Below are 15,442 nucleotides of genomic sequence, written 5' to 3'. Positions count from 1 at the left end.
GACGAGTTATTAGATTTATCAGAAAGATAAGTCTCTTATTTTTGAATTGTGCACATTTCTTATTAAATTAGTCCTATTGTTAATCATGTAATTCATGTGCTTGTCTTCTGTGTATGAATTCTTACTTGCTCAAAAGTGTATGAAAGTCTGAAACGTAATCCCATTTCTTCATTTCCAGCTAATTCAACAGCTTTTTCTAACTTGTGGACAAGCACAATGTAGTGCCTGTCTGAAGCATAGGTATTTAGAAGATGAACACGTTAACTCGAACACATTTTAATCTGTGTAATGACGGTCATATGCACAAAAGTTAAGTATCTTCAAAGTTGGTGGAAAAAAAATGCATTGAAATGACTTGAATCTAAACATGGTCCTTTAATGTAGGCAGGACTACATTAGAGAAAAAATTCTTTGCTAAAAACTTGCAGGAAATTTATTGTTGCATCACCTTTCATAATGACTTGTTTCGTTATTCTTATTTTTTTTTATATAGTGTTGTAATATCTTGCGTCAAAAAAAAAACTACTCTTATGATTTATTCATTCATTACTATAGCTCTACATTAATTTAAATATTGAATGGTTTTAAAGTGGATTTAAATTTGAAATGATCAAAACTAAAATAAAAAATCTGTTTTGGATAAATAGCACAATAGTAACTGATTTTCAGTAAGTAACAATGGGAATATGATCCATGTTATTGCTGATGACGCTGAACATGGTTGTCCTCTTACCCTCCCTGCAGGGAAGCTATCAGCCTGGTGTGTGAAGCAGTTCCTGGGACCAAAGGAGCGCTGCGGAAAAGAAAGGTATGCCGACAAATGGAAACGCCATCCAGATCCCCGAAGAATATACGCAAACTGCTCAGTAGTTTGAAGAGTAAAGGACATTGGATATTCATTTGCCCTTCTGTGGTTTATTTATAGCACCCCTCTGTATGTTTTGCCCCCACTCCTTTTTACCTTCCTGTATGTGAAATGAGGCAAAGAAGGGAGATGAAGACGAATGGCGCCATGTCTGCGTGGGCGTAGCTTCAGCCCACGATGTATTGCACAGTGCTTAGTGACTCATGTAGTTCACAATATCTGATCAGGAGGCTGAGCTGCAGTGTGTGTGAGTGGATTCTGTTTGTGGGCCTTAATGTGAAGCATTATTCTGCTCTCTAAAGCTTCCTCAAATGTCAGAAAAGGGAATATAACAAAAACAGAATGAGTACCATCTAATTTCTCTGAATGAGGTTCTGATATTAGATGATGTTCCTGTGGATGTGTGACAAACGCGTGATTGTGACATAAAACGGAGTATCTTAAATAACTATGTCCTTTTTAATCTGCCCACTCTCTTTTAAAAACCTTCTTTTAAATGAGATGAATGTTATATTTGGCATCAGATTCAGACTGGAGATTTTTCGTTGTGGTGGTTTGAGTTTCTTAAAAGTTTAAGGTGGGGGGGTCAGAAATATTTAAGTTGAGGGTTTTTTTTTCTAGTTTGCATGAAACGATAAAATTTTTTCTTCCATCTCTGTATTTCTTCCCCTGCTCCATTTAGCCACCATCCAAAGCCCTGTCCAACATTTTAGGCAAGAGTAATCTCCAGTTTGCTGGCATGTCCATCAACCTGAACATCTCCACCAGTAGCCTCAACCTAATGACCCCTGACTGCAAACAGGTCAGTCTCCAACAATCCAAAATTAACTCATTTTGACTTTTAAACTTTATTTCACAACAATTTGTATGTGCACAAAATATTCAGTTTACAAATGAATTTGTTTTTTCTTCTGCCAGATCATTGCCAACCATCACATGCAGTCTATCTCCTTTGCATCAGGTGGAGATCCTGTAAGTATTTCCAGCATTAATTTTCAGTTTACCAACATAGATGTTTTAAAGAATATCTGCAATTTATATCTGCAATTTAGTGCAAATTACCTCACTCTGTCAAATACAACTTACCACATGATATTGACCTATTTCAATGTATTGGCAGTATATCAGTGAAATTTACCAAGTTATCATTTATTCTTGTAGGATACAACAGATTATGTTGCCTATGTAGCAAAGGACCCGGTCAACAGAAGAGGTGAGGACGCATTTCTGACATTCATAAAACGGTCTAATGTGAGCATGTTCTTTACTGCTGTAATCTGACTCTTCTCAGCATGTCACATCCTCGAATGCTCCGACGGGCTCGCTCAGGATGTTATCAGCACCATCGGCCAGGCGTTTGACCTTCGCTTCCAGCAGTACCTGCAGTGTCCCTCAAGCAAGATGTCCTCAGTCCATGACAGGTAAGAAGTTCAATATCAATGTTTGAATTGTTCTTATACAGGTCTGGAAAAATATGGCTATTTAGAAAAAAGAAAATGGATATTTGAAAGATTTTTTTTTTCCTAGTTTTTCTTAATTTTCTATTTTATAAATTTTTACAATGATTTAGATTTAATTGACCTGCTTTGTCTTTGATTTGATTTTAAAATTTCCCTTGTCAAATGGATGGATTAAATGGACAGACATTTCACTACTTTCTAGATGCTGGACTATTTCAAATAAAACTTAAGCTGAACCTGTAATAAAAGTAAAAAAGACAGTTACAAATTTTGAACAAGATCTTCTGTAAGTTGGCCCCAATAAACATTGTTTTGTGATTTGAAAGGTGAAATTGGTGTCTTCAAAAGTAATAAAACACTGAAAATATTTTTAATAAGGTTGAAATAGAAATTGTAAGCTTCATATGAATTCAGTGTTAACATTACGGTGAATAAACTTTTCTTGAGGTGAAACCATAACTTTTAAGAAACATTTGTTTGTTCAATTTCAGCATTTAGGTTCTGCTTTACATATATATTTAATGGTTTTCCATGTTTAATGCTTTTTTTTTTTTTCCCCCCAGAGTATTAAACATGGAGGAGTTGGCATGGACAGAGGAAGAAGAGGAGTCAACAGGACATCCTTATTATAACAACATCCCTGGCAAAATGCCACCCCAAGGAGGCTTTATTGATTCTCGACTGACGAATCAGAACGCAGCATCTGAAGGCGGCCAGGTAGAAGATTGATATTCTAAAGCACCATAAAACAATCGTGGACGGGTTTTGTCTTAAAAAAATAAATAAATCGGCACCTCATTTAAAAAATTTGCTGAGATGGCAGTCTTTTTGTCTTTATATGCTATTGATGTGAGACTACAATGCCATTAAAAAGTAGTGTCTGTGTTTTTAGTTGACTTAAATGTTTCAGACTGTTACAGAATGTCATATCAGACAAAGATAACTTTGTTCTCAAGCTTAAGGTGACAAACTTTATCATTTTGGTGCAAAGCACAAATTACAGTTGCAATAACAGTTCTTGATGCTGAAAAATGGCTCCATCAAAATGTTTGACTGTCAGTACAATCTTTCCCCCAAAACATTGTTGTTTTATGTGACATAAGGGGACACACACCTTCTAAAACATTCCAACATTTTGTCTTGGAACGTTTCCATGTGTCATTTTGTCCTGGTCAGTTCTCAACTTCCCAATAGAAAGGGCTATTCACATTTAATGCATAATTTAACAAGGGCAAATATACATACTTCCTCTTATTAAGAACATCATTTAAAAAACAAATTCTGTATTTATCCAGGTTATTGATGATTAAAATGTATTCTGAAACATTTAGGTGTGACAATGTCCTACGATTTGTATGTGTATTTGTTGAAAAATAAATTCACTGCTTGTGCGTTTGATCAGACTGGTCCGGGCTCGGTGGATCAGACGTACTACCAGGGACGGCATTGTGAAAACTGGGCTGATGAAAGGAAAGCCATCTTCCTGCAGCAGGGTAGGAACCACCAAACACTCCAGTACAGTAAGCACATCTTTACTCCTGGACCATGTTGTCACTTTAGCAGGCTGACTTTGGCTTTGTTCCTTTCAATATTCAGGATCTTTTGATATCAGCGGTTTCCCAGAGAATAAAGGTCAGACACCTAAAGCAGTGGAGATGCCCATGTACGTGAACACCCAGCAGATTGATGCCCAGGTGCTTGCAGCTCTCCAGGCTGAAGCAGAAAATGCTACAAAGGGCATAGTAGAGGCAGGCAAAGAGAGCCCCCAGAAGGACCTGTTTGACATGAGTAAGACTTGATTAATTTCTATTTAATGTTTAGTTACCATTGGTTTTGCATAATAAAATTAGATGATTCTAACTTGGAATGCTTTGAAAAGTCAATTTTTTTCAGCCCAATATTTTTGGAAGAGATTGGTTCAATTGTGTTGATTAAAATACAAAGACCTTACAAGTTAAAAGCTCTTGTCAAAGTTCTGTAGTTTGAGCTAGTTTTCTTGCAGCTGTTTTTTTTTTAAGGCAGTCAAAAATTAAGCCCTACATATAATTTGGTAACTTATAGTTCCAAGTTACTGAATTTGTTGTGGTTTGAAGACCACAACAAATAACAGTGTTCAATATTGCCTGCCACAGTTTTGCTGATGGAATTAGACCTCTTGTCTTTATAGGTTCTGCATAGGACCATTGAGGTTTGGGCATTTTTTTGACCCATCAATGTTTCAGTGTTACTGGTGCATATTAGGTCTGAGATTTGTCTGGGCCATTGAATCACTTTATTTTACTACTTATTTGCCCTCTTTCATATTTAGCTCTCATGTCGGGTGTATAACTGAGTATTTGTCCAGAAATAATTGCTGGTAAGTCATTTGTAGTTATATGTATATGAGAACTGTTATCAGTAGCTGGTAAACCTAATTAAAGCCAAAATCATCTATGTATAAAGTTTTTTTTGCTTTATAAAACTGTGCTATTATACATGTATTGGTACTACTGTTTTAAGATGAACAGAAAACCCTTGAAATAAATGCTTTTGACATTTAAATATAATACTTATGTTAAAATTGATTAGCAAGATTTTTTTTTTTTTTTTCTCAAACTTTTGAGAATTTAGGCATCTATAACTAGCTTTTTTCCTGGTCTTATATGATATGATGGAGGTCCATTTCTCTTGCCCACACTTCAAAATGAAAGACATGTTAAGATGACATTCAGGATGGTAGATGTACATGATTCTTTAAACCCGTTTCTCTTCCAAAGGCCCTGGAAACTTTCATATAGTACATAGACAATCTGATGCATCAGGGCATTTAAATAAAATCTTGTTTTAATCTACTAGTAAAACGAAAATGCAGCCCCTTCAGCAGGATTTTGTAAAAAAGTTGGATTTAAAAAAAAATAATGCTTGTCTCAATGTGGGACTTGACTACCTCAGTGAACATACTTGAATAAAAAGTTAAGTCATGATAAATTATGCTACTGTAATAAAAGGTACATTTATTTTAAGGATTTTTAAACATCTTTACCAGGGGTGCCATTAAATGCAGAGGTTGCTGTAATTAAAATAATTACAGCAGTTCACAGCTTTACCTCTTTATGCATGTCTTATTTAATTACATCATGTCAGCAAAAAGATAAGAAGATAACCGTGTTAATGTTTTATGGCTTTATTCTTTCCTCCTTTTAACCCCCAATTTGACTTGACTACTGATTTTTATATCGTCGTATGACAAAGAATTTGTTCCCATACTGATTTCTTCTGTTTTTGCCCTTATCACTAATCAGATTTCAACAAAAGGCTAAGATAATCTGAGCAAATTGTAAAACCAAAATATAAACCACTGACCTTATGTGAAAGATATAATCACCCCCTTGTAAAATCATGAGTGAACTTTCAACACAATTTTTGGGAAGTTGAATTAAATTTCAGTCAACACGGTGGAAACTGCAAACTGTTCTGACGACAAATGGTTACAAGCCATTTCTCAGACTTTGGGACTCCAGTAAACTGCACTGAGCCATTATCTACTAATGGATATACATGGAACAGTGCTGAACCTTCCTAGATTGGTCTGCCAACTTCCCGTAAATGACGCAATGCGGAAATATTTTTACAATCTTCTGAACTTCAATTTTCTGTCGTGACTCTAACTTTTCTCTCATGCACTAGAGCCCTTTGAGGAAGCCATTCAGTCCCAGTCCCAGCCACTGGCCCCAGGGCAGTCCCAGACTCAAGTGTCCAACCTTCAGAAGGCAGCTTCTGTTGACAACTCCAGCCCTCTCCTTGTCCGATCTTTGGCTTTCCGCGCACAAGAGGAGCTGGAAGGCCAGATGTGGTACCATGGCAAAATGAGCCGCCGTGATGCTGAGAAACTGCTTAAGAGCGATGGGGACTTCCTTGTCCGCACGAGCACTACCAACCCAGGGTCCTACGTTCTGACTGGTATGCACAATGGACTCTCCAAACATTTACTGCTTGTGGACCCCGAAGGCACGGTAAGAACAGGATACAAAAGCTGGTTTTGGAGCATGAAACCAAAACTGATTCTTAACGCCTGTTTTCTTCTGTTTCAAAGGTACGGACAAAAGATCATATATTTGACAGCATTAGCCACCTTATTGGCCATCACCGTGACAACAATTTGCCAATTGTCTCAGCTGGGAGTGAACTCTGTCTCCATCAGCCTGTTGAAAGGAAATTGTGATATTTGAAATGCCTGATGGGAAGCAGAGGGCCTTTAGATGCGCTCTCCTCCTGGAACTGGAAGATGCCTGCAAAAGGCTCAATGTGCTCAACACTGACCTGCTTTACTGGAGTCACTGGAGTACTCGAGATTTGTTAAGGATTAAGGAAAACTATTTATAGAATTGCTATTTTGTTGTGATGACTGAAATGCTATATTTTTGAGAAGAAAAATCAGTGCATTTGGACTTGATACTTTGATTTGGTGTTTAAAGAAACAATAAAGCGACAAATTGTTCTTGTAGTTTAGACGCAGTGCAAATAAAACCTCAAAGAGGCAAGAATATTTTAAAAATAAACTCTAAACTAAGTTTTGTCTGTCAAGCACAACCATATTTCTACTGAACATGTTGACTCAGTGGTTGAAGAATCAGAAAAGGCTCTTTTAAATAAATTCAAATAAAAAAATAAAAATGCCCTGAAACTGACCATTAGTGTGACAGCTTGATTTATTAGTCTCCATATGAAAGCTACTTTTGTTGGAGATTGAAGCCGAATGTGTTGTCAGTGTCGGGGAGCAAACAGACACCTTTTCATCCTGCAGTCAATGGCTTTAGAGATCGGCCTTTTTTTAAAATACAATTATAAAGTATTTCCTTGTGTCACTGCAGCCGCATGACTTCAAATCAATTGTTCTCGTGTTCGTAGACCTTGAATTCCCCGTCATTTGAAAGGAGGTGCTTGTGTATGCTGACACTGTTAAAAAAAAAAAAAAAAAAAAAAATCTGTTTTTTAACCCGGGGGTTTTTTTTAAATTGGTTTTCTCTGACTTTTAGGTGTTGTCAGTGATTAGTTTTTGGTGCTTGATTCATACAGTTTAATATCCTCACATTTTAAATGAACACACTCGGCTCTTTGGGTGAACTTTTTAAAAAGGGTTTTTTTTTTTTTTTTTTTTGAATGATCACACATGAATAGCACAATCAGAGCTCTGTTTCAGTCGTACTAGATGAGTGCTCACTGTTTCAAGGTGTCATTAATGGAAATGTTGCTTTCACATCAACTAAAGCTAGAACAGATTATTCACTAGCACTTATTGAAACTACAACTGCATAGATTCAATGTGTTAATCATGACTAGGCATGGGCTGGTCAGTGTTAAGTCCATACATAGCCCTTATTTGGACCTACATATTTAGGTTTAGCTCACACAAAACTGCTAGTTGGGTCTAAAGGTGGTCTAAGCTTTCAATAAAGAAAATAAAAATCCACAAAGTCTGTAGATTGTGCTAAAATGCCAGAAGCAAATTTAAAGACTGCTTGGTTTTGTTTTAGTATGAATGAATTAAATCATTTTTACCTAATGAGATATTATGGTAAAAATGTCTTTCCAAATATTCTGTTTTTTAGATGGAGTAGAGAGGTAAAAACCATATACATACTTGTACTTCAGTTGCAGATGGTGTTTTTACATTCGAGCAGTAGAGGGAGTACATTGACAAAACTTTTTATTTTTTGTTTAGATCACCAGAAATAAAGTTCAGCTCCCTTTTAATGAAGCGTTAGGATCCTAATTTCCAACCAGAACTGCGGCACTCTCCTACAGAGGTAGCCCCTCCATTGCTGATTAAACGGAGATTACGCTGTGTTGGCAGAATATCTGAGGCATTTGATGAATTCATTTTTTGTTTCGAGGAAAAATATAATCAGTAATTACTTAGAAATGATGGTAAAACCACAGCTGGTAAACCAGAAAAGTCTTGTAAACTCATAGCTCATTTGGTAAAGATCTAGATTCCCCAAATTCAATAAGTTCATTCCACTGCTCTTTTTTTAGTCTTAGTAAAACAGGACTACACTTCTAGTAAACATATAAAAATACACAGAAAAATAGACGAACAATGGTAAGGTGTGTTAAAATACAGGGACATACAGTACTATGCTTCAATTTCTTTTACCTTTAAACTGAACGCAAGAATTATTCTGTCTGTTGCTAAAATACGCTTTAATATCTATGTATGATTAAAAATGTAGAGAAAACATCACTGTCAGTAGTTGTTCAGGCAATTATTCCCCAGAATATTATGTTTTTGCCATGTTTTATTTTGCCATAATAATGGGTTAATTTAATCAAACTTTGTAAAGGTAGCCAGCTTTCAGTCGGATTTGTTGCTTCCCAACCGTTTCTGAAAACTGCTGGAGAAACTGAAGTTATGCCTCCACTTTCTCTGGTAATGCGAGCCAGCCTATGCCTACCCATATATATACTTCAGCCACTAGGTGCCATAATGGTACCTTTTGAGTATTTGTTCATTTTCAGAGTCGTTCCATTTCAGAGTCAATGCCATCTGTAAACAATTGATCTTATAAACAGTTCAGTGTTGAGTCTTACTATTTCATGAAGAAAGAAACCCAAATTTTGATGGGGTTAGTGGAAATGATCTGCAGCTGCTCTGGAAAATGCCTGTTTTTTTCTTTCTTTTTTTCTTTTCAAATGGCTTCATTCTTACTGTTGTCAGGACTGATGGATACCAAATGAATGGGGCATTGTATTTGAAATGCACTCGACCACTTGAGTTGTACCAAAACAAGTACGTGTTCAATGAGTTTGACAAGACAGATGCAATGTAATATAATGTGCCTGTGTTTTGCTGCAAGAAGGTGTGTATAGTACAGGAACCGCACAGCAACCTGTTTGGTCATGGACCTTTGGCATACTATAAAACACTTTTACTTCTTTACATCTCTTTCTTCTGCAATGTTTGTGACTAAATTTTCCAGCAAACTTGAGAACTTGCAAAAGGGAACAATACTAAATTTTCTAAAAAAATAAAACAAAAAAAAAATCAAGCAAATTGGACAACATTTTGAAGAAAGTGAAAACGGCTTCATACTTGAATGTAACAGACTGAACCTTATTAGCTCTGCAATGTAAAGAATCTACTCGACTAAAAAAAAAATGCTTGGACACTGATGGCGTCTTTCCAGATTTCTCTTGACTGAAATGTGCCTTTAATTTGTACAAATGGTGTTTTCTTTTCTCTCCCTTCAGTGTGCAATAGCTGATCTTCAATGGGGCATGCCTGTTCACTGGAGGTTGTTTTTGCCCTGCTGCGTGTTGCTGCTTGAGACTAGTGTTCTCACTTTCTCTTGGTCTCTTTCCCTCACTATTAATATGTATTATAAATGTCATTCTTTCTGGGTTATACATTAATGACAGAGGGAGTCACAGAAAAACACTATTTCGGGACAGCTATATTTAAAAGTACGAAATAAAAACGAGTCCAAATGATGTTTACAGATGTTTAATCTTTTAGTTGTATGGGTTTGTCATTATTCTGTATGACTGTTTGGCAATAAAATTGTGAATGTGTATAATCTCTCTTGTGTTTCTTACGACTAAGATTCTTTTTCTTTGGTGTCAGATGCAGCTTTTGGCATTTTTTAAAACACATTTTCCCTAAGTAGCAGATGTGCTTTCATATAAAAACCATATCTGGCTCCTTTAGATAAGCTCATGCTGTTGAAGCATTTGTTGGTAACCAAAGAAATGCAGCAAATGCCACAAACAGGTGCCAGAAAATTCCCATCTGAATTTAATGGCCAAAGTGTAGGGTTGACCTCAGCCGGTCCAGTAAACCAGTCGGCCTTGAAGAGGCTTGGGCAGTGCTGGCACATCCACCAAGAGAAGGAAAAAGAGCTTGTTCCTAATTCTGGTTAACTTGCACCCTTTTTTCAGTCTTCTCCGTGGTCCTGATGCCCCTTCTGAGGGTACTCTTGTTCCAGACATCTGTGAGACCTCACTGGGGTGTGTGTGTGTCTCCAAACCCCTCTGTTCATTCTGGTTTTGGTTTGTTCTGGCTGATCCATGATTTCTTCCAGCTTTGCCGAGGCTCCAGGAACTGTCTGTTCCCACTGACGTCCACAAAAAGTCTTCGTCTTGTCACGAACGCCACAAACCAGAGCCAGAAAGGCCCGTCTCATCTCGCAACTGACCAGAGTGTAGATGACCTGTTCTCTGGAAATGCACTGTTAATAATATTGGTCTTTCTTTATATTCTAAATATCTGCCTGCAATTTTAATGATCCCATTTGAACGTATTTGGTTTCTTTCAGGACTTGACAAGAAGGCAAAACCAGCACAGTTAGTACATTCAGTAACTGTGCTGGTCTCAATTACAGATGCTTAAGTTGTGTAAACATTAGTCACCAAAGTGAAACTTCTGTGCCGGAGCAACTGCATAGTCCAATCTTCATACTGGATTTGCTTCGTGTTAAACTGACTTCATCTCTCAAGCATCTTTCCACATTTGTTTGATTTCTGCAACTCTTCTCTCAGTTTTTCCCATCACTCTAAACACCCTCCTGAACATCCTCTCTATTCGTTCCAGTGTCCGTCTCCTGGCCCCTTTGCTGGTTTTGGTTGTTCTGACTGCTCCATGATTTGCTCCTGCTCCGGCTCGGCTCAAGGGACTGCCTGTTCCCACTCCCATTCACCGACGCCTTCATCTTGTAGCAAACGCCACAAACCAGAGCCAGGAAGGCCCGTCTCATCTCGCGACTGGCCAGAGTGTAGATGACTGGGTTCATGGCCGAGTTGAGCACAGCCAGTGCTATAAACCAGTCAGCCTTGTAGAGGACTGGGAAGCGCTGCTCAGACGCCACATCCACCAGGAGCAGGATGAAGAGGGGTGTCCAGCAGGCGATGAAGACTCCGACTACAATGATGACGGTGCGTAGAAGGGACATAGCGTGCTCAGAGTTGCTGTGTTTACTCACCTTTTGGCTGCTGGATTTTACAAGGATGTAGATGCGAGCATAAAGAACTGACATGGCTAAAAGCAGGGTTATGAAAACTGTGATGCAGAAAGCTACGTATTTCTTGCTGTACAGAGGCAGGACTGTGGAACAGTCATGGAGGTTGTCCATGCAGTTCCAACCTAAGATGGGTAAAGCTCCCAGGATCACAGCAATCAGCCAGCAGGTCCCTATGAGCAGAAACACTCTGTAGTTCTTGTTGGCATCATAAGGTCTCATTTTGATCATAGTCAGGTGTCTCTCTATGGCGATGGCCAAGAGACTGAAGATGGAGGCACTGAGTGCTACAAATGTGCTGCCCTCTCTAATAAACCACAGAGTCGGTGAGAGATCAAACGTCTTATTCCCAGAGAGGAGCAAGTTGACCATGTAGGAGACTCCAGCCAGCAGGTCACACAGTGCCAGGTTCCCAATGAAGAAGTACATCCGGTTGTGGAACCTGTGGTTCCTCCATATGGCCACCAGGACGGTGAGGTTCTCCAGAACGATGAAGCAGCAAATGATGAGGAAGATGATGACTTGAAAGTCCACATGATTCATCTGCTGGTTTCCCATCCTCCCAGTGTGGTTGTAGTGAAGGAGTATTATGTTCATCTTCAGAATACCAGTTGCTGATTGTAGAGGTCAGAGTTCAGCCGTATCCCAAAAGTCCACCAACACCTGCAACAGAGGAAAATATTACTGCATGAATTTATAAGTAGGTAGTCATATTCAGTAAATTACAGTGGGCACTCTAAGTTAGTTTGTCAGAGCAAGCATATCTTTTGAAAACAATAACCCCACAGTGAAGCTAATTAGCTTCATAACCTCTTTTACTATGAATACAACCAAATAAAAGTTTGAACGTTAAAAATGTCAGTCTCATACTGAGTTTGCTGTTAGAAGTGCTTTGATTGTAATCACGTGAAGCGGATGACTGCAATGGGCCGACTGCATTGAGTCTGACTGATCAACTCGGTAAATAATCTTACCTCTGAGCTAGGTCGTAGAGTAAAATAAATTTAAGCCAACTAAAGCCTTCTACAACTGACATATCAGAATAGACATGCAACCAATTTTCTAATTTTGCATATTTACAAATTAAATATGATTTAATTTTATTTCCATTCAAATTCAAAAATACCTTATCAATCCCAAACGTAATTTAAATGTTGTAGCTCATTAATTCAGATTCTTCAAAGAGTTATTGAAGATGGAGCCTGTATGCTGACTATTCAGCTTACCGTTGTTCCGTCCCTCTGTATCAAGAGTTGATGTCTTCCTCTGTATCGTGCTGGTGAGAATCTGACGAAAATAAAAGCCAGAAGTTCAAACTTCTTCTAAATGCTTGTGAGCCAGTCAACCTGAAACAAGACTGATCATTGTGTTGCAATTTCCCCTTAAATTCTGAAAGGTAATCTTTTCCGGATAAAGTAAGCCATCACTAACATTACACTGCTCACTCACAAACACTCACTTCAAGCAGACGATGAAACAATAAAACACCTGAAACTCAAGCGTTTAGGTATTAAAATTGACCAGTGAAAAAGATTCAGATTCTACTTTCAATCTTCAGGTCACATGCAGCGCAGTGTCGTCAAAAGTTACTAAAAAGTTGTCCTCCTTTTAAAGAGGAACAATGCTAAATAAATGCATTTCTATTTACCACTCCTCAACTAAATTATGCAATAAATGTGTATTCTCCTTAAATTACAGTACATTAGGAAAATATAGGAATTAAACATATTTGGATGACTGGTGGATTTTTTTATTTTTATTAACTAATGAGGAGACGGTAGTATTTGTGGCAAAATTAAATATTTCCCTATTTATTTAGGTTTGCATAAAAGTATTGAAATGCAAATGGAAGATAAAATTAGCCAGGACAGCAGTACCTTTGCAATTAATCATGACTTTATGTGGCTTTATTAAATAAAAACATTTTTTTTTAAAAAAAACACTAAATTGTTTGTGATGGTAATGTGATCAATTTGAAAAAAATAAATAAATAAAAAAAGTTTCAGGGGCATGAATGCTTTTCATCGGAACTTTACACCATTAGACATATGGCAATTTGCAACAATTTTAGAGGTAATTCTACACATTTTCTTCTGCTTTTCCTGGTTAAAATCTTGTTTTCTGCAAATTACATGCAACAGACAACATAAGCAGAACAAATTGCAAAACATTGTAATCAGCTGTGCTTCACTATATAAGTCTGAACATAGTTTCACCATGCGATCTGGTAATTGAAGATGGGATAAAAGGTACTTACAGAAATGTGTTTTTCATGTCCTTTGTGCTTCATGAAGAAATCTTTGTAATTGTTTGTTCACACACTCATAAAGGAAGTGATTTATAAATATTTCACACTAAAGTCACCCACATCCTCCCTCCCTCTATCTCGAGAGTTGTTGCCGTCCTCTGTATTATGATGGCTGGAGTCTCATGAAAACAAAAGCCAGTTGTTCAAACAGAGTCAAGTCTCCATCTACTTTGTGTCCATAAACTGTTAGGTTATTTCAAATCAGGCATGACGACTTCATGTAAAATTGTATTTGACAGAACATTTTATGAAAAAACATTGTGGAGGAAGTGCAGGTTTACAGATACAGGAAATGCAAGTTCAGAGAGGAATAGAGAAGTTTTCTAAACTCATTTTCCATCTGTCATTATGTTTGTCCATTTTTGGAGACAATGTTACGTGGACCTAATTCTCATTTGCACGAAAATACTTTAAACCACTACAGCCTGTAGTCCCACACATGCAACAAACCAACTTCCTCTATTTGCTGGCGGGCCAGTCATTTTTGAGATGTAGTGCAGTCAACCTGTTGTAATTTCCTCTTAAATTCTTGAGAAGTCATCTTTACCAGAAAAAACCGGGGGTTTTCTGCATGGAGTTTGGATCTTCTCTCCATCCATCTGTGGGTCCACTTCTGCTTACCCTGGTTTCCACTCAAAATCATTCAGCAAAAATGTCTAAAGATAGAATCTTTTTTTTTTTTTTTTTTTTTTTACAAATATGTTTTAAAAACCCTAACGACAAAAGATATAAAATTTTTGTAAATATGAGAACACATCTTTAATCCAAACATAAGAGTAATCTCACCGTAACATGATGTCTTGCATACTTGAGGTTGTATTAATTGTGGTTGACTCGCTTGGTGTGGTTTTTTGCAAATCATGCATCTGAATAGATGCATTAATGCATTGTATTCCTTTCATGGTTTTCTCATGAAAGGAATACAATGACCACAACTCTGTCAGTGCTTCTTTAAAATAGAACTCAGTGTTTTAGTGAAATGTGGCTATAAAATCTATAATACACAAACTTCAGCATGAACTCTCATTTTTGCAGAAGAAATATATAAAGGGGTTAGCCTTGATGCATTACAAACAATTTCAAGTATTCGGGTGTCTACTGTTTGTGAACAAAAATTTCAACTTTGAATGCAAATTAGTGTTATTTTTATCCTGTTGTACATAGAAATGACAAAAAAATAGCATAATTTAAAATATGTAAGAGCTTCAGTTTAGTCAAAGTAAGTGGAACTTTGCACACAAGGTGGCAAAAAGAATGTTTTTTATTTACTTTTTTTATTTTGCTTTAATTTGGATTTGCAGAATATATAAATATTTTCAATAATGTTTTCACATTTTAAATATATTGGTTTGTATGGTTCTATCATCATTATTCTAAAGGGCTTTGGCAGTAAAACAGTGAATGTGTATACGTTTTTTGTTAATGTCAGTGCCGCCTGCTCTGATTGCAACTTTCTCATCCCTGTTCAATTTCAAACTTAGCACGTGTCTTGTTCTCACAAAAGTCCTATAAAAATCAACATAAAAACAATCGGCACAGGTGAATCACACAATGTAATAAATATTTTTTTAATCTGAGTAAACAATACAGTAAATACAAATAAACATGCTGTAAGAAAACCAAGGAGCTAAATCTTCACAATTATCCTTTTTCAGCCCAATAGCAAAAAAGTCATGTCTGTACACTAATGTCTTGTTTAAGTCTGTCCTTTTTTTCGATTATTTCTTCAAGGCGACAGTAAATTTGAAAACAATGTACAAAATTCAGGTCTTAAAATAATATTTTATAATTAATACCTAGTCACGATATTATTATT

General features: G+C 36.9%; 2 protein-coding genes across 2 annotated transcripts; one reads left to right on the top strand and one right to left on the bottom strand.

Moving 5' to 3' along the window:
- The first annotated feature begins 734 nt into the window (after positions 1-734).
- Positions 735-7,264, top strand: LOC106943163 (SHC-transforming protein 3-like). Its single transcript, XM_015026509.1, has 10 exons — positions 735-808; positions 1,548-1,667; positions 1,784-1,837; positions 2,027-2,078; positions 2,157-2,286; positions 2,889-3,042; positions 3,728-3,818; positions 3,922-4,113; positions 5,992-6,317; positions 6,398-7,264. Exons 2-10 carry the CDS (start codon positions 1,605-1,607, stop codon positions 6,524-6,526), a joined length of 1,191 nt encoding a protein of 396 aa, XP_014881995.1. The 5' UTR covers positions 735-808; positions 1,548-1,604; the 3' UTR covers positions 6,527-7,264.
- A 1,686-nt stretch (positions 7,265-8,950) lies between these two features.
- On the bottom strand, positions 8,951-13,598 carry LOC106943165 (sphingosine 1-phosphate receptor 3-like). Its single transcript, XM_015026510.1, has 3 exons — positions 13,576-13,598; positions 12,545-12,605; positions 8,951-11,981 (listed from the first exon to the last, which is right to left on the bottom strand). Exon 3 carries the CDS (start codon positions 11,913-11,915, stop codon positions 10,857-10,859), a length of 1,059 nt encoding a protein of 352 aa, XP_014881996.1. The 5' UTR covers positions 11,916-11,981; positions 12,545-12,605; positions 13,576-13,598; the 3' UTR covers positions 8,951-10,856.
- Between the last annotated feature and the right edge of the window lie 1,844 nt (positions 13,599-15,442).

Source organism: Poecilia latipinna, unplaced genomic scaffold (genome assembly GCF_001443285.1).
Source record: "Poecilia latipinna isolate Pla-1442-1.1 unplaced genomic scaffold, P_latipinna-1.0 Scaffold4940, whole genome shotgun sequence".
NCBI classification, from domain to species: domain Eukaryota; kingdom Metazoa; phylum Chordata; class Actinopteri; order Cyprinodontiformes; family Poeciliidae; genus Poecilia; species Poecilia latipinna.
Note: the sequence above shows the minus strand (reverse complement) of the source record. Positions and strands in the feature narration are given on the sequence as shown.